Genomic DNA, 18,299 nt, shown 5'->3' on the forward strand with positions numbered 1-18,299 from the left:
CCCCACAAAAAGAGACAGGTGTTCAATGTGCAATTCGAGCCCTAGATTTCTTTTTTTAAATGGAGTGCGAGCAGGCCAGTTGTGCTATTGAGCTACATCCGCAACTCTTGGAGACCTAACAGTTGGCTAAAATCCGATTGGCCGCACTCTGCTCGTCCTACCAACGTGTTACCCCAAAGCATTGTGGTCCATGAAGTAGCGTCGGCGGGTACGCCTATGCCAAACGTTTAAAATGAATGTCGCGTTAGCCATCCCCGGACACGTGTTTCGAGGTAGTTGCCTCTAGTCAGTGTGCGCTCCATTGCGGTTGTACCTAACAGTTGGCTCCCTGGGGTCTTTAGTCTGAATACTCCTGCCATACCCATTGCAAGCAACAGGGAATTTGGAAACCTTTAGGCATGGATCTGACATACATTTATTACAATCTGCAGTAGTGGAACAAACACCTGCACATGCCCTCCATTAAAAGTGATCAATCTAAGTAAAAGAAAGGTGCTATACCAGACAACATTTCTAGAACAAAAAAAGTGTATAAATACTAGACTTCCTCAGGGTTTAAATATAGATGCCAGCCAATTACAACATATGCTCATAATAGAGTTGTATCCTCAATCAGTACCATTACCATAGGGCATAACTAAACTTGTCCATCAGGACTGGCATCAGAAAAGTCACAGTTGTAGAAGCACTACTTGTTAACTCTATATTTAAGGTGTACGAATGTGGATTCTGACACTTGCGATACATTTGATTTTTCTGGCATCTATAATTGAACCCTGAGGAAATCCAGTTTCAACCAAACATGGTTTGGCTGTGCTGCTTGACCAGACGGGTAATGTGAAGACATAGACTGTTTTTTTACTGTGTATCACGTACAGTCTGACATTTTATCATCTATGTTAATGTAAATATATTGTATTTACTAGACTGGCTTGGTTATTCATGCTGTATGTTGATACATCGGATCATGTACTTTTTGAAAATTGTATTTATACTACGTATTCTGTAATAAATGGAAAACACCTTTTTTGATATACTGTTCTGAATTGTACTAGGTTGAGTGCTCTGAACACTATATAATAGCTCCGGCACCCATGCCATCATAGAGCGATGAAATCCACTATTCAAGCATCCATGGGTGACTGAATGACTATATAGTTCTTGGAGTTCGGACCCGATACATCACACCATTTTTTTCTTTTAACTTTACACCAGTCCTTGGTGTCAAGTGGATGTTTGCCCCCTAGGGTAGGAAGATAGGAGGGGAAACCTCTAGTGCTCACCCTATTGGGGCCACGGATAGTCTGGTGCCTGGAACTGGGGGCTGCAGTCCAGTGGCAAGCCTAGAACCCATTCTTCTGTCACTTTTTTTACTGATGTCCTGGGTTATTTCTGAGCCCACCTTCCCCCTAGATGGGCAGATAATAATCTCCCACCAGGGGGAGTGAAAGTCCATTAGGCTAACAGAGTAAACAGTGAGAAAAGGAATGGGGGGGGGTGAACCATTTTGGCATTGAGACCCATCCCTGGGACCAAACCGTATTTCTGCCCCAAGAAGGGGTCAAAATAGGGGTTTGCCCCCTGCGTTGCTAGCCCATATGTCTAAACTACACCCAAAGAAATCCTAATTTCCTCTCACTTTGGGAATGGCTGCAGTAATGGCGTTCTGAGTTAGGGTCAACCAGGTAGCCTTGCCAATAGTGAGCACTTCTGAAATGTAGAGACCCGGGGGGAATCCAGGTTGGTGTGGCTTGCCTTTATTTCTGCATGTTTTCTTAATCAGATTCCCCTGTGAATGTTAAATTATGGGTTCAAAAACAAAAAACAAAATGTTTCCATAGGTGCGTGAAAAGTTGGCCAAAGTCTTACCACCCATTGTTCTAACACTTTTCCCTATTGAAACACTGCCCCCAATTGCGGGTGGATCCAATGTGTATCATAAGAATGGACTAAATCTGTGACCATTTGAGTAGGGGCCACACAACCATTCAGCACCCTGAACTGCAATAGCGTCGGATATGTGCTTCCAAAAACACTTTGGGCCCCGGCACCTATTATTTTACAAATTAAACACTGTTATGATCTCTGAGACAGCATCAATCAAGGTGTCACTAAACGCTCATTTTTTTAGAGTGCCATTTACATAAATAAGAATAAGCAGAAGAATGTAGGAAAAATGGAGCAGAGTTTTAAAGTAGAGTCATGTTTGGTCATGGGAAAGTATTCAAAGTTTAAGGTTCTCTGGAAAAGAAAGGCAATGCCACCTCCAATCTTCTTGGGGTGGTTTTCAATCAGGATCCCATCTCCCGATTCAATGGTATCATGGCAGACGGGTAAAACCTTATACCTAGACAGGTTTCTGAAATGGACAGGCGGTAGGGAGAGGAGTATGAGTGCTACTTGTAAATATCCAGATGGTTCTTGTTCATCTGTGTAATTGAGAAATGGCTGTCTTACCTGGAGATGTGTCAGAAGTCTAGATTCCATCACTTATCAGCAGCTCCGCCCTCCCCGCCCTCAGCAGAGCTCTGTATGCATGTCGCATAAATGCCCCCTCAAGTTGGGGGAAAGTAAAGCAAAACGAAATGAAAATCCTCCATGTGCCTGCATCTTCCTTACCAGGGAGCACTTATAGGCGAAGATTACTTTTATTGTAGACCAAACATAGGCTGCCCAAAAGAACCAGAAAAGGTGGTATGAACAGCATGGCCATGTCATTTCCTACAGAGAGGAGCTGGAGGGGTTACTGATTGATACAGAGAGGATGGACAAAATGCAGGTCATCTGCTTCACTCATAAAAGAGAAGCTTATAGGTTAAAACAGAGAAACAGTCAATTGAAGACAGAGATATGGATATTGGGGCATGGGTAACATGGAAACTGGAACTGACAAACATGCACACAGACACAAGCACAATGAATCAGAGTTGTAGACAGTGCATCAACACACATAGACACTGACACTGGGAAATGTAGATGCAATCACCAAGACAAGGTGGCAAAGGGGACAGGGAGACTTGGGAAGTAGGAACGTAAAAAGCCCTGGCATTGGGCAGGGAGAACAGGCACTAAGACAAGGAAATACAGATATTGGCACAGGAAAACATGAACACTGAAACCCGGAGAAACAAGTACTGGAAAAGCGAGAAACTGAGAATGAGGCAAGGAAACATGGACACCGCAACAGGTTGCGCAAACGTGGGAGCAGGGACACACAAATGCTTATTTAGGGGAACATGCCAACAGAATAAAAGTGCTGGACACTAGGTTAGGGAGACACAAATATTAGGAACGATAAAACATTAATGGTGTAACAGGGAAACCCATACACTCTCATGCAAGACATGGTCAAAGTCAAGCATAAAGTCAACCAGTGATAGGAAGGGTAGCTTGTTATTGGACTGTTCCTGCATTGTGTGTAATGTCCTGTAAAGATAGATACAGGTGTCTAGGACTTAGAGTGCTTTGCAGGTAAGCTATTTGAGGAGCCCTATTTTCCGATGTCATGCGGTCTGTGCACTGGTGTGTCTGTATGCTCCGGCATGTGTTATTTACCAATGAGTCAGAAGTGGTACGTATGTGTACATGTGTACAGGCTTGTGCGCTAAGAAGTGTATGTTCAGAGCTGTAGGTTCAGCTCGGTTGTGCTTGGGTGTGAGTGCATGAGTGTTTGATTGGGAGCTAGGGAGTTTAGTGTATTTCTGTTTCTGAGGGGAACTCACCAGCGAGTGACAGCAATCGTAAACTCCTCATGCTTAGAAGATGCTTCAATCCAAAATCTTGTACCTGAAAGAGACCAATAAGTCCAACATTACTCCATCTATTCAACACTTCCTTCACAGAGCTCACCCGCTGGCTCACCAATCCATTCATCATTTAACTCCTGCTCAAAACCCATCCATCCATCCATCCTAACCCATCCACCCATCTGTCCACTTACCCATCTATCCACCCGTCCATCCACCCATCTATCTACCCTTACATCCATCCATCCATCCGTCCACCTACCCATCCATCCACCCATCCATCCATGTCCATCTCCTCGTTACGTCCATTTCTCTCCTTCTCGCCCTTGCTTCCCCATGCTCCTCTTGTTTCCCTCGTTCCAAACACCCCTACACCACTCCCAGTGATCCTGGTTGTGGTACCTTTTATTTCAGGAACGTAAAATAAAATGCTACAATGGCACAAAGAATGACCGTTTTGAGTTCCACCGCTCCACACATAGGATGGCAGCGATACAATATGTAGGATACTCAGCCACCTTGAACATTATTTTCTTGGACACAGAAAATGTATACATTTTTGCACACTTGGGCTTGAAGATAAAAAGCAAATGTGCACAGTGAACTATGAATGGCATTTGGACTAAGAGTGAATATCTCATCCGATCAGTACGTTTAAGAACAAAATATTGCTTATTACGTGATGGTTAAGAAAAAGCAGTATTTAAATTAAGTAATTCATGATTGTAAATACAAAACGGGAATGTGGATTATCAGGCATAGAGCTGACACAGCAGTTAGCGTGTTATCATCTCAAAACCCTTCAAATATGGCATATATCTAATCACACAACATCCACAAGTATTCGGAGTATGTTCTCAAGCTTGACGTGTGATTTATAATTATTTGGAATGCAGTATTGAATGAACAGAACAGGCTCTAGCTTGTCTAGGAGAAACTAAACATGGCCAAGCACGAATCTCCTCAGCTGGGGGCGTTTCGAGCTTACTTCCGGTGTTAGTTTTTTAATTAGAGTTTAGTATTTCCTCAGTTAAAGACTGCTTTTTCTTCTTATACGAATAGCGACCAGCAATGTTATGATCTAGAAGTTAAAATTGTGAGAAAGACCTTTAACTCCAGGGCCAAATACCATTCATAGTTCATCTTTTCTTTTGATATTTGCAAGCACTTGTAAGAACATATCGTTTAAGACAGCATGGTATTGTGCCCCATGCATTACTGACGTCAAAAAGACGACGTGGTATTTTTTTACTGTGAGTTTTATTTTCAGATAATCCAGAAAATGTACTAAATATGAAATGACTGTTTTTACTATGGACCAACAGGGCATTTTAGCTTTCTTTCCGGTCTCACACACAATGTTATTGCTCTTTCTGCCACACTTTCTTGGAATCCCTTAGCCTTTTCCTCTAATTTGTATTTCTTATTGCTTAACATACCTGCTTATCTCTTTCATGACACTTTCAATGCTTCCCCTGGGTCTTTTCTTTCTTTCATCTTTCCTCGTTTCTCTTTTTTCCTTCTTTGCTTGCTTGAGTGTTTGCTTGTTTACTGCCTTCCTTTCGTCTGTCTTGCTTTTTTCCTACCTCCCCTTCAATGTCGCACAAGGTGTCACTTTCTCTCTGTCTTTCCTTTTCTGCTTACTTGCGCCCCTCTGCCTTCATACTCTTTCTACTTTGTTCTTCCTGATCCTCTCAACCTTGTTCCTACAGGTTCCTTGCCCCAGTGTCGCCCTTTCTATGTCTCGTGGCCTCCATCTTACTCTCTTTTATCCCATCTACCTACTCTCTTACATCTGCCCCTCAGGAGCCCCCTCCCTCGACCAGGCACTCAACCATCCCCATACGACCAGCGGCCCAGAGGTGCTCAGTGGTCCACAAACGTGCAGTGTTTCCCAGACCCAGAGCAGTCCTGTTACCTGGCAGCACCAGCGAAGATAGAGGCTGCGGAGAGACGACATGGTGGACAGGTAGCTGAGGCCTGTATCTGTGATGCGAACACACCTGCCAAGAAAAACGCAATGGTGAAAAGCAGTGTAAAAAGATGGAAGCTTCCCCCATATCTAAAGGATTGAACGTGGTCAGTGAAGGAGGAATGGTACAGAAGCGCTCAGCGCGAGACTCCTTAAGATTAGTAGGGGCTCTTGACTTGCGAGATGGGGTAGGAGTGTTGAGCCTTTGAGGTGGTTTTTCCATGTGAGATATATCGGGATCTGGCCCTGTGATGTGGTGCGGGGTCACTGACTCTGCGAGAGGGTGAAGGGGCATCTGCCTTCTGAAATGGAGAAGGGCCACTGCCTATTGCAGTTGATGTAGGGCCAGTGACTCTGAGATGTGGTAAGGGAACTTCCTGTGTGAGTTGGTGTAGGGCCACTTGTTCTGTGAGAGGGTGTAGGTCCATTGCGCGTCTGTATAGAGGCACCAACCACGCTCAGTTGTGTAGGGCACTGACTGTGTGAATTGGTGTAGGGCCACTGGTTGTGCGCTTTTGTGAGAGGAGCTGGTGTAGGGGTACTGGATGTTTGGGTTGGTGTTGGGGTACTGGCTCTGTGAGTTGGTGTAGAGACATTGATTCTAAGAACCGGTGTTGGGGTAAAGGCTCTTGAAGATGGTGAAGTGGCACTGGCTGTGTGGGTTGGTGTTGCGGCATTGACTTTGAGAGCTGGTGTTGGGGTACTGGCTCTGTGAGTTGGTGTAGAGGCATCTGGAGGCTCTTGGAGATGGTGAAGGGGCGCTGGCTGTGTGCACTTGTGTAGGGACAATGACCCTTCAAGATGATGTCCATGACCTAGCCCCATGTGTTTGTGTAGGAGCACTGGCACTCTGAGGCAGTGCAGGGTCACCGCACTCTGTGGCAGTGCAGTGTCACCGCACTCTATGGCAGTGCAGGGTCACCGCACTCTGAGGCAGTGCAGGGTCACCGCACTCTGAGGCAATGCAGAGGTCCACACTCTGAGGCAGTGCAGGGTCACCGCACTCTGAGGCAGTGCAGAGTCACCGCACTCTGAGGCAGTACAGGGTCACCGCACTCTGAGGCAGTCCAGAGTCACCTCTGCACCGCACTCTGAGGCAGTGCAGAGTCACCGCACTCTGAGGCAGTGCAGGGTCACTTCACTCTGAGGCAGTGCAGGGTCACCGCACTCTGAGGCAATGCAGGGTCACCGCACTCTGAGGCAGTACAGGGTCACCGCACTCTGAGGCAGTGCAGAGTCACCGCACTCTGAGGCAGTGCAGAGTCACCTCTGCACCGCACTTTGAGGCAGTGGAGAGTCAACGCACTCTGAGGCAGTGCAGAGTCACCGCACTCTGAGGCAGTCCAGAGTCACCTCTGCACCGCACTCTGAGGCAGTGCAGAGTCACCGCACTCTGAGGCAGTGCAGGGTCACTTCACTCTGAGGCAGTGCAGGGTCACCGCACTCTGAGGCAATGCAGGGTCACCGCACTCTGAGGCGGTGCAGGGTCACCTCACTCTGAGGCAGTGCAGAGTTACCGCACCCTGAGGCAGTGCAGGGAACGCTGGTTCTGTGTTTGTGAACGGTCATTGGCTCTGCAAAATGGTGAAGGGCACTGGATGTTGGGTTGCTGTAGTAGCACCAGCTACATGCATTGAGTAGGGGCACTGGATGAACCAGATGATGCAATGGTGCTGGACCTGTGAGATGGTTGTGAGAGATGGTGCAGAGGTTTGAGCGGTGTGAAATAGTGCAGGACGTACTGGCTGTTAAGGTGGTGTATGCCAGCTCTCCATGGCGAATGGTTCAGTACTACTCCATGGAAGGAGTCGTAAGAAGACCGTGCCTTAGGGGTGGAGTAGGAGGGGAAACAGCCATTACAACGCGGCTGTTTCCCTGCATATTATAATGAGACATATGCGTGTAGGAGACATGGACATGAAGTTGGACTGTTGGTAGAAGCTCAACTAATGGTGTAGAAGTGTTTCTACTGGGAGAGTACAGGGCACAGTCCAAAGGGACACTGTGAAATGCAGCCTTTCCTTTATAGTGCAGTAGAGCCGGTTGTGTTACATTTTTATCTTTAAAAATGAAGAATGATAATAATCGAAACCCTCTCTACATCTAGGCACCGTGCAAAAAACTGTACAACGAGCAAAAACTCAACTAAAATAAAACATGAGGATTAATATCAAAGCAAACTTAAGAAAATAGCATAGAAGCAAATACAAAAGCAAGGAATTTGTGAGCTTTCAATTTCACTTTTGAAAATCAACATTAAAGTTAAGGCAACCTTTGCAAGCAGTTTGCAGTTCTATAGGCCCTATTAGGCATCAAAGGAACAGTAAACATCAAAGCTGAAAAGAAACATTACTGACAAACTATAAAGGCTTGTTTAAAAAGCAGAGTGGGCACAATGTAGCTCCCTCTAATGGAGTGAATCTTCGAAAGGCCTGATTGACGTCCGGAGACCTAAAAGTCGTGTGCTTTGAAAGACAGCCCTGTGATCTGTTTGTTGTGATGTGGTTCCCTTACAGGAGTCAGGCAGGTTAAAGACACTACAGGGCATATGTACAGGCCCCTATCGCCACCGGAGCGTCACTTTTTTTGATGCTCCGGTAGCATAGCGCCATTTCCCATATCTTGTACATTTAAGCGCCACCTTGTAAATATATGCCCCTTTCCGCTGCAGTCTTCTGTAGCAAAAGGGCTTGCAATGGGTGTTGCTGTGGGTGTTCCACCCAACACCCATTGCTTTTTGACGCTGCCCCAGATTTACCAGGCTGAGGCAGCGCCAAAAACAGCATCATTCTAATGCCATGGATTACCAGGTGTAGGAAGCTGTCTCAGTATATACCATACCAAAGCAAGGTGTAGTGTGCACAGAGTCCAGTGGAACCCCAAATATAGACAGAGGTAAAAGTAGATAGCACCTCACTCTCTATTTGTGGTAGTGTGGGCGAGCAGTAAGGCTATATCAGAGGGTAGTGTTAAGCATTTGTTGTACACACTCAGGCAAAAAATTATGTCACACACTCAAAGACTTAACTCAGACCAATTTGTTTGTATAAAAATATTATTAAGTTATTTTATTTCCAGAACTAAGCCAAGCCTGGTGCAGCAGGTAAGTGAAACAATACTCTGCACGTTTTTATGCAGTGAATTACAGTGGAATGCAGGTGCAAATGCAGTTGGTTGAATTACAGGTAAGTCAACAGATCAAAATCATTTTCAGTTACTTTACAGATTACTGTGCATGCTACTTCTTGCATTACTTTTTAAGTTACTTTTGCTAACCAGGGTGATATGCCTAGATATCACACTCTGACATTTTCTAGAAAAAAGATAAGTAATACAGTTTTTGTATATTTGCAGTTTTTTGGGTTTTCATACAAACCAACTCCACACACATGAATTTTCAAAGAAAAGCAGTCAATGCAATCCTTTGGGAGGAAACAGTGTCATCGGTTTATCGGTGTGTACTTAGGTTTTGGAGTTGGTATTCTGGGGTTAGAACCAGGGTTCCCCCAGGGTCAAGGATGCACTCTCAGCGGCACTAAGGCGACCGGGTGCAGAGTGCTGAAGCCCAATGTTAGCCAATGGGGGATAGCGGGCCTCTGGTCGGTGGCTGCTCACGAGCAGGCCACAAGGTTGTGGGAGCAAATCTCCTGGTGTTAGGCTCAGGGCAAAGGGTGATCCGAGTTAGCACCCAATGTGCACCCACATCGGCACAGGGGCGGCTGGGTGCAGGGTACTGTTTTGGCGTTGGGTGCCCTGTTGGTTTCAATTGAGATTCTCCAGTTGCAACAAACACTGCAGGCTCAAGGACGAAGACCTTCTGAAGGCGATCACCGGTTGGAGAGGTAAGTTGGGATGCCTGGGAATGCTGGGACACCGTTGGTTAAGCCACCCAAGACCGTGGGATGTCGGGTGCAGGGGTGTTTTTAGCTGTTGGGTTTTCTTACCAGCTCCGGTCACAGTTGGGGGGATCCTCCAGAAAGGGACTACATGCGTTGATTGGAGATTCGAGGCAGGTCAGAGATCACCAGATCTCAGGTCAGGATCGCTGGTGAGACCTCTTCGTGGTGTTGGGCCACTTGAACTCGGGCCGTGGATGTTGGGTGCAGAGTAGTGCAGACTCATGGGTTTGGCCAGAGCCAGAGTCTGCGGGTGAGCACATCTGGTGCTCACAGGAGACAAAGTCTTGGTTTGGGAAGGCAGCCAGGGAAGGTCCTCTGGGTTCTTGGTGGCTGCTGGTTGCAGAACATGCCAGAATTTCACTGGAGTAGGTTCGAGGTTGGGACAGGCTGGTAGGGCTGGGGCCAAGTCAGTGGGCGCCCTCCTCTCCTTAGTTCAGCACGGCTTCTTTAGTCCTCCTTCCTCTCTCTTCCTGTCGGTTCTTCTCTCCAGAGGCAAGGTTCGGGGTTGCTCCTAAATACTAGATTTAGGGGCGTTACAGATAGGTAAAGGTCAGGACCATTGGGTCCCGTCCTTGGGGAGGGTACACCCCCTATTATGCCACCCTCCAGTGGGAGGGGGAGGCATATGCCTCACTCTGGTTGGCTGGGTCCCTCTATCTGCAAGATGGCGGGGACTGAGAGTTGTGCTTCACCTCGCCTCCCCCACCTGAGGGGTGGGGTTGGCAAAGGTGGGCACACCTCCCTTTCTTACTTGGTTTTCCCACCGATTCTCCCGCCTAAAGTGGGGGACAGAACTGGTGGGGGCCAGTTGCTGGAAGGAGCAAATGGCTGGTGTAGCTCGCAAAGGCGGCAAGCCTTTGAAGCTTCCCCTTCGTGGACCCTGCACATCATGGAGGAGGACGCCTGGCACCTCGTCCCAGGATGTGCATTGTATCAGGACCCTGAGAGTGGTAGGCTCTCGACCCAGGGGTCCAGAAACATGTCTGGTGGTGGTAGCTGGAGAGCAGCCACCCAGCAAGGACACTAGACTTACATCGTTTTTCAGGGGGCATCTCTAAGATGCACTCCGAGTGCATTTTTCATTAAATCCCACACTGGCATCAGTGTGAGTTTAATGGGCTGAGAAGTTTGATACAACATTTTCAATTTTTCAGTAAAGCCATTATGGTGCTGTGGAGTTCATAATGACAAACTCCCAGGAGCATATAGTCTTAATGGCATTACTGCACTTCAAATGTCTAAGAATTGGTTTAGACACTGTAGGAGTACAGGGCTCATGCACCTGTACCCTCACTATTGGTATAGTGCACCCGGCTAGAGGAGTGGCTTACCTATGCAAGGGCAGTGGGTTGTAGGCATGGCACACAGGGATGTGTGCTATGTCGACTCTTCACTTTGTTCTGCACCAAAACACGCAGCCTGCAATGGCAGTGTGTGGGTGTGAAGGCACAGGGCCTCTAAGAGAGGCACAATAAGTGCTGCAGCCCTTAGAGGCCTTCCCTGGCCACAGTGCCCTTGATACCTATGGTACCACTTACAACGGACTTACATGTGGCCAAAGAGTGTCAATTGGGTTTTTGTATCATTGCAGTTTAGAGAAAGAACAAAGGCCCAGGGTACCTGGTTGGCAGGAACCCAGGGCACACTCAGTCAAAGCACATCAAAAGTTTGGCAAAAAGTGCGGGCAATCATGCAAAAAGAGGACACTTTCTTACACCAGGCGTTAGAATGGTGGCACAAGAAGAAATTATTCATTTCTCCTCTATTTTTGCTCTTTCCATGTTTGCTGCATTCTACAGCACACATAGAAAAAGCAAATCACCATGAATGACAGTTTATGTGCAGGAAAGTGTCCCTTCCTGCACATAAACAATGGCCCCTGCCATGCAGCCACCCTGGCAACATGGCAGCAGGGTGCCTGCGTGGGAACTAAGCAGCTTTTTTGTGACAACGCTAGGGGAAACAGAGGGGTGCGCCGTATTCTTGTAAATATAGCACATCCCTGCGTTTTAAATGTTGGAGAAAGGTGCTGCAGAATTTGGCCCAGCTCCACGCTCCGACATTTTTCTGTAAATATGCCTCTACATTCCTTCTTGTTAGCATCTCACAACGTAAAAAAGGTGTTTTTAAAGCTGCAGCGAACCCTCTTAGTTACCCTGTAAACAAACAGAGGTTTCCCATGGGCACTTCTGCCCAGCTCGAGGCTTCCCAGTCAATGTGAAGGTGCATAGATGGGCCTTCCATGCCATTTCTGGGGAGCTGAGGTACCGTCCACAGGAGAGTAAATGCAATCAGTTTCTGCACTCATCCTCATGGGGGGGACTCCCAGGTCCCTAACAAAGGATGGATACGAAGCTGACATCCACAGAGTCCTTATCACAGCCTTGTGCCCATTACCTTGCTCTGCGGCAAAGAACTCTCGACTTAAGTTTGCAAATGCACCAGAACGCCTCGTGAGGGTACAATATCTCCCAGCAGCACTAAGAGTTGTCTTTCTTCATCCAAGATTTCCTTAGAAAGCGGGGCTGTACTACCTGAATGGTCTACATTTTCTATGACCTAAGATGGTGGCTTGGTTTAGCACACTGTCCATACAGAGAGTGTGTGCAGGACTTTTACTGCTAAATATGGGTATTGCCTCAGGTTATCCCACATTTAGAATATCGAACATAAGCCTGCTGACACAGCGAGCGTGCACATCCTGTTACAAAAGGACCAAAACTCAATAGCCTCCTCTTCTGCCTCAAGTGTCACCCTGAAGATGAGCTGGCCACCCATTTGGTCACCCTCTCTTATCACAGCTTGAATTTAACCTACAGCACCAGCAACATATTAAAGTCTCCGTGACCCTTCAGACTCAGCATTTCAAAGATCCTGGTGGATCTAAATTTGTGAGAGTCTTCCTCTTTTAGTCAAACTTTGAGTTCTCCAAGCATTTGATTCTCATTTCCAGACTCCTGTTCTCTTTCACTAGTTCCATTTTCTGTTTTTCACTTTAATTATAATGGCAGTACTCATTCATTCCATTGATGTAACCCATACATGGACGTTTCATTCTGCTCAGGATTTCCAAGACAGGATCCTTGTCTGGTGAGGATGCTCTTGAGGTGTTCCTGCCTCTGGGATGAAGTCTTCACTTGGCGCAATGACGGATATCTTGTACTCACTGCTCTTCATTGGATCTAAGGGTTGGAGGATCCTTATGTCCTTGGCTGGAAGAGTGAAGTTGAATAACATTAAAAAGTGGTTCCTAGCGTAGAGTAATGATCATCTGCTCCAACCCATAAAACTACAACATAGTGTGAGAGAGACTTTCTGTTTAGTGGAATAAGATCTTCTGAGGTCTCTGAAGATGTGGGGACTAGACAAGCATTGAAGTCTAGTTCTTAATGTAATGCAACATTGTTAAGTAGTGTGTGGTCATAGAGAAGGATGGCCGAGTGTGGGATATTTAGTGAAAGAAACAGGTAATGTGTGCAGTTTCTGTTCTCAGGAGCTTGAAGACACCATGCTATGTGAATTTTATATATATAAGCAATCTGTTGATTACTGCTATGTTGGATCAGTTCCACCTCCCTATTTGTTTAAAATGAAACTGCATGCACTCAGACTCCAGTACAGGCTGCTCGCCCGAGTAATCTTTCGGAACTAAAATCACTTCTTTGACTCACCTGAGGCACCCTGAACTTGGCTGAATGAAGAAGGACCCTGGGAGGGCGGCCATCAACCTAGTGTCAATATACGTGCTCCCGGCAACCCAGACAGCCACCCTGAACGTCATCAGCAACAGTATATCCTCCCTGCCCCTAGGCCAGACAGTGATCGGGGCGACTTTAACGCGGTCATGTGCCCCGACATATACACCACAGGCACACCATCCTCATGCAGGACACTACAGGCCAAGAGGTTGACAGAGTGGGCAGAAAAGCTGGGCGTATGTGACGTCTGGAGGACATGGAACCCCAGAACACTGCACTATACCCACACTTCTGTGGCACATCACACTCATGCGCATATTGACATGGTCTTCATGTCGGCCCCAGATTTCCGTGATGTCTTGGACATTAGCATCCTCCCCCGAGGCATAACGGACCACTCTCCCCTTCTACTCCAAATGGGAGACCTCTCAGGATCGCTGTGACCCATTTGGAGGCTGAACGCCTGGTTTCTTCAATACGACAAATTTCAAAAAGGCAATCAGGGAAGAACTCAAACAATACTTTCTCGCTAACCAAAACACAGTCCCTTTCCCGGGCACACTCTGGGAGGCTGGCAAAGCCACAATTCGAGGCTTCACCAAGAGACAACTTAAGGCCCAGCGCGTGGCGCAAGAAATCCACCTCAGCCTCCTAGAAGCCCAGGCGATTCGCTTGGAGCAGGCCTTACCTGAATCTGAGGGAGAGAGGGAGAGTCGACAACTTGTGCTCTTGAGAAACGAAATAAAACAATTCTCTCTCGAATCGGCGAAAGTAATGTGGAGGTCCTCAGTAGCCCGCGAATACAGCTGAGGAGATAAAAACAGGAAGATACTCCATAGACTAGCATCGCAATCCCTGTCAAACTGTATAGTTCCAGAGATCCAAGATCAACAGTGTGTTACCCGCCGTACGCCATCCTCCATTGCACAAGCCTTCGCAGACTACTACTCCCGGCTCTATTCAGCTGACCAAACCAAAACCTCAGCCCCTATGCTGTCTAGATTGGGGGTGACCCAACTCCCCCAGTTAACAGAACCAGAAGCGACCCACCTAGACCAACTTATCAGAAGGGAGGAAATAGGAAAAGCCCTGGTCGCTTCCGGAAAGACACCTGGCCCAGACGGACTCCCACAAGAATACTATGCTTCGTACCGGGATATATTGATACTCCACCTCCATGACCTATATACCGAGGTAGCGGAAAAAGGAGCCTTTCCTCCCGAAACCGACATAGCAACCATGGTCGTCATCCCAAAATCACAACCCCGTTCGGCCACCTGCTCAGACTACCGTCTGATCTCCTTAATAGACATGGATTTATTTTTCTCATAAAGTTTTATTGGCATTTATAGGGAACCGCATTACAGTTGTATACAAGAACATCATTTGCTTCATTTACCATTTACAGACCACGTAATTCCCCACATATTCTTTGGCAATTTAACTTGTAGAACATATCTCAATACTTAACATCCCCACCCCCCCTCCCCTATCCGCCCCTCCTGGTCAGTTCTAATCTGGTCTCATGATCACCTGCACATTTCCAATTCATATCTATTGTTTGAAATCCGGACACTTCCTAGGCAGTGTCTCATTTCTTAATAAACATGGATGTTAAAATCTATGCGACAATCTTGGCCCAGCGCCAGAGACCAGTTCTCAGTAAGCTTGTCCACCCGGACCAGTGCGCCTTCATGCCACTCTGAAGTACAAGACACTGTTGTCATCACCTCCACTTGGCCATGGGCCACCAGCTCACCCCATACTTAGCACTTCTGCTGATCAAATTCAAAAAAGCCTTCGACATAGTCGATTGGCGATATTTGGAGGAAGTGCTGGACGTGGCAGGCATGGGACAATATTTCCGTCGCCTGGTGCAGGTTTTCTATTCCAACCCCATGGCAAGGGGCTCATTAATGGAGCCCTTTCGGAGGTCTTGACTATCAGGAGGGGGACTAGACAGAGATGTCCCCTATCACCCCTCCTCTTCTCCCTAGCGATAGAGCCATTAGCCTGCCTCATTCGAGCAGATGCACAGTTCCAAGGGTGGAGATGGAGGGGGGTGCACGAGTATCAGATTGCTCTTTATGAGGACGATGTCCTGCTCTTCCTAGCCGAGCAAGCGCAATCAGGACCTAGGTGCCTCCAAATTCTCCACACTTTCAAGCAGGTATTGGGCCTATGCCTGAATCCTGTTCAATCAACCTTAGTGCCCCACCACTCGTCAAATAAACTCATAGACTGGAAGTCAACCATCCCCATACGACACCTGTCGTTCAGCACCTGGATATTTGGATTGCGTTGCTTCCAGATCTAGCATGGTCACTTAACATTAACCCACTAGTCAATAAAACCAAGGAGGACCTCCGTAGATGGCAAACTCTCCCACTTAACCCCATGGGGAGAAACGCTCTATTTAAAATGATGGTGCTTCCCCGATTCTTGTATATCATCCAGAACACCCCATTCCATCTCCCACAAGGATGGTTTAGGTAACTGGACAGCCTGGCCACGGTGTCCCTCTGGGGCAATTCGAGACTGCGCATGGCCCTCACCCACTGTCAAATACCCCACATTGCAATGACCAACCTCTACCTATACTACCTGGCTACTCACCTATTAGTCCTGCACAACTGGTTTAACAGAGGCTGGTCTGACCCGGCTTACAGAGTTGAACTGGAAGGACTGGGATTTTCCCATATTCAAGCAATGTTATATGAGGGCCCAATACCTAATGCACTTCTCACGGTGACTCGAGCGGTATTGCTTGCCTGGCATTCTAAATTGCCCTATACACACTGGGATACTAAACTTGCGCAGCAGACTCCCCTGTGGCACGGTACCTGGCTTTTGGAAGTGGGAGCGTTGGAAGGATTCCAGAAATGGGACCTGATTGGTATAACACAATTAGGGGATGTTTGGAGGGGGGGCCACCTAAGCTCCTTTCAGGACCTATAGACCATATACTCCCTGCACCCTTCACAATTTTATAAGTACCTACAATTCCGCCATGCTCTTAGTTCACACGTGCCAGCAGGCACTACACTTACATAATTCAATCTCAATTATAATAATTCAATAATGGGTAATCTCGGGAAGGGGGGTATGGAAGATTTACTGATCGCTAATCAACTACTTCCTGACCACACTCGACCCCCTTAGACTCCGATGGGAAACATTGTTGGGCCCGCTGGAAGATGAGGATTGCGGGGATGCCCTGGTGGCCCCCAAAATTATCACTATTTTGGCCAGGCTCCGAATGGTGCAACTGTACTACCTCCACTGTGCTTATCTCACTCCAAGTCGCCTTCACTGTGCGGGGCTCTCAGCCACTCCGGCCTCCACGCACTGCGGGTTAGAACCTGCAGACTTCTATCACATGGTATGGACTTGCACCCATCTTACTCCATACTGGGAAACGCTTGTGTCTGAACAGACCGTTGTATTGGGCTGGGAGGTTCCACTTAACCCATTGACTCTGCTTCTGGGAGTCATGGATGGACTAGACGGGTCCCGAATGGATAAGCTCTTCTTGGGTACAGCCATTATGGTGGCTAAAAGAGATATTGCAGCTGTTTGGAATGACCACACTCCCCCAGCGTAATCAAGTGGTACTAGGGCGTAGACTGGTGTGCCCCACAAGAAAAACCTACATATGAAGCTAGGGGTTTTCCTGCTAAACGTGGTTGGGTGTGGGGTGAATGGTTGGGCCTGCTAATATAAAGAGAACAAAACGTAATGCAAGATGGATTGATTTGCAGGCATTGTACTATGTACCATATATAATGAAGTAGGAAGGCAATGTCAAGACATTAAGTCCTGAAAAGAGAAATGACCAGTCCTGTGGTTTTTTTCATGTCACAAAAATTCAATAAAATTGGTTATCAAAAACAAGAACAGGGCTTACAATTCTGACACTTTTCCAAACCAGCCATGGAGATCTCTTGTTCACAGCAAGCTTCTATTCTTGCATTTGCTGTAGGTGCATGAAGCATCTAGTCGAAGGCTGCCCCATGCACATGAATGAGTAAGGCTGTCATGTTCACCTTTTAGTATATAATCCCTTTTCCATACATCTGAATATATCTTCCAGCAAAATGCTGACCTTCCCCCTTCCGTCAGACCATCTCTCTGCGCAGAATTACAGCGATCGCCAGTTCCTACATCTAGCTCAATTTATGTTTGAGCCAGATCTGAATGGGAGATCACGGGACAAATATGGACTTCAAGGTTTTTCAGTGTATCCACAAGAAATGCTCCTCTGTAGGAGAAAATACATATATTTACCAATCAGAAACAAAGTGTGTTCAGTTTGAGCAACAGATGCACCACAAAATGTCACTGGAGGAATGCCTGCTGCCTGAAATACATTCCATATTGGTCGTGAGTGCTCACATGCTGGAAGAAATAGCATCCATCGTGTATAGTATGCATCAAGATATAATGGACATAGAAATTATTATCTTGAGCAACATGTCCATTTCAATTTTGGGCTTGTAATATATGTCTCTTTGAATCCGTGCGTAATACAATTTTTGATACGCTACTGCCATCAGTTTTAGGGTGCACCTTGCAGTAGATAGATTGCTGGTGCTGGGATAGTGAGCTTTTAATATTGACCTGCAAATATATTGACTTAGCAATATTGAATTTCACTATATTGTACTGTAAATGCATTTATATAGTACTTGCTACTCCTGATGAGGCATTAAAATGCTTGATGGTGAGTATCACGCCACTACGGAACCCAGGGTTAGTGGTTAATTTAGTGGTTTTTGATTCGCGAGTTTAATCCTGTTTTCTCTGAGGAAACCCTTATATGCATTACCCCAGTTTGTGGTGGAGTCAGAAGCTGTTAGATGTCAGGATGATATGTTAGTTCATGTAAATGATTGGTTGGGTAAATAGATAGTGTAAAGAGAGCTCCCACTAGGGAGTTATTTTCAATACTACGTGGGGGGTTCAGGGGTATGTTAGTTCATTT

At 46.7% G+C, this 18,299-nt stretch overlaps 1 protein-coding gene across 1 annotated transcript in view; it reads right to left on the reverse strand.

The window, feature by feature from the left end:
- Positions 1-18,299, reverse strand: part of FBXL16 (F-box and leucine rich repeat protein 16) — a 254,560-nt gene that overhangs the window by 22,967 nt on the left and 213,294 nt on the right. The window contains exons 4-5 of the mRNA XM_085628344.1: positions 5,665-5,749; positions 3,723-3,786 (exon numbers count right to left, since the gene is read on the reverse strand). Of these exons, the coding sequence (XP_085484470.1) occupies positions 3,723-3,786; positions 5,665-5,749 (149 nt within the window). The remainder of the gene's footprint in view (positions 1-3,722; positions 3,787-5,664; positions 5,750-18,299) is intronic.

The sequence above is a fragment of the Triturus cristatus genome, chromosome 10 (assembly GCF_964204655.1).
Source record: "Triturus cristatus chromosome 10, aTriCri1.1, whole genome shotgun sequence".
NCBI lineage: Eukaryota > Metazoa > Chordata > Amphibia > Caudata > Salamandridae > Triturus > Triturus cristatus.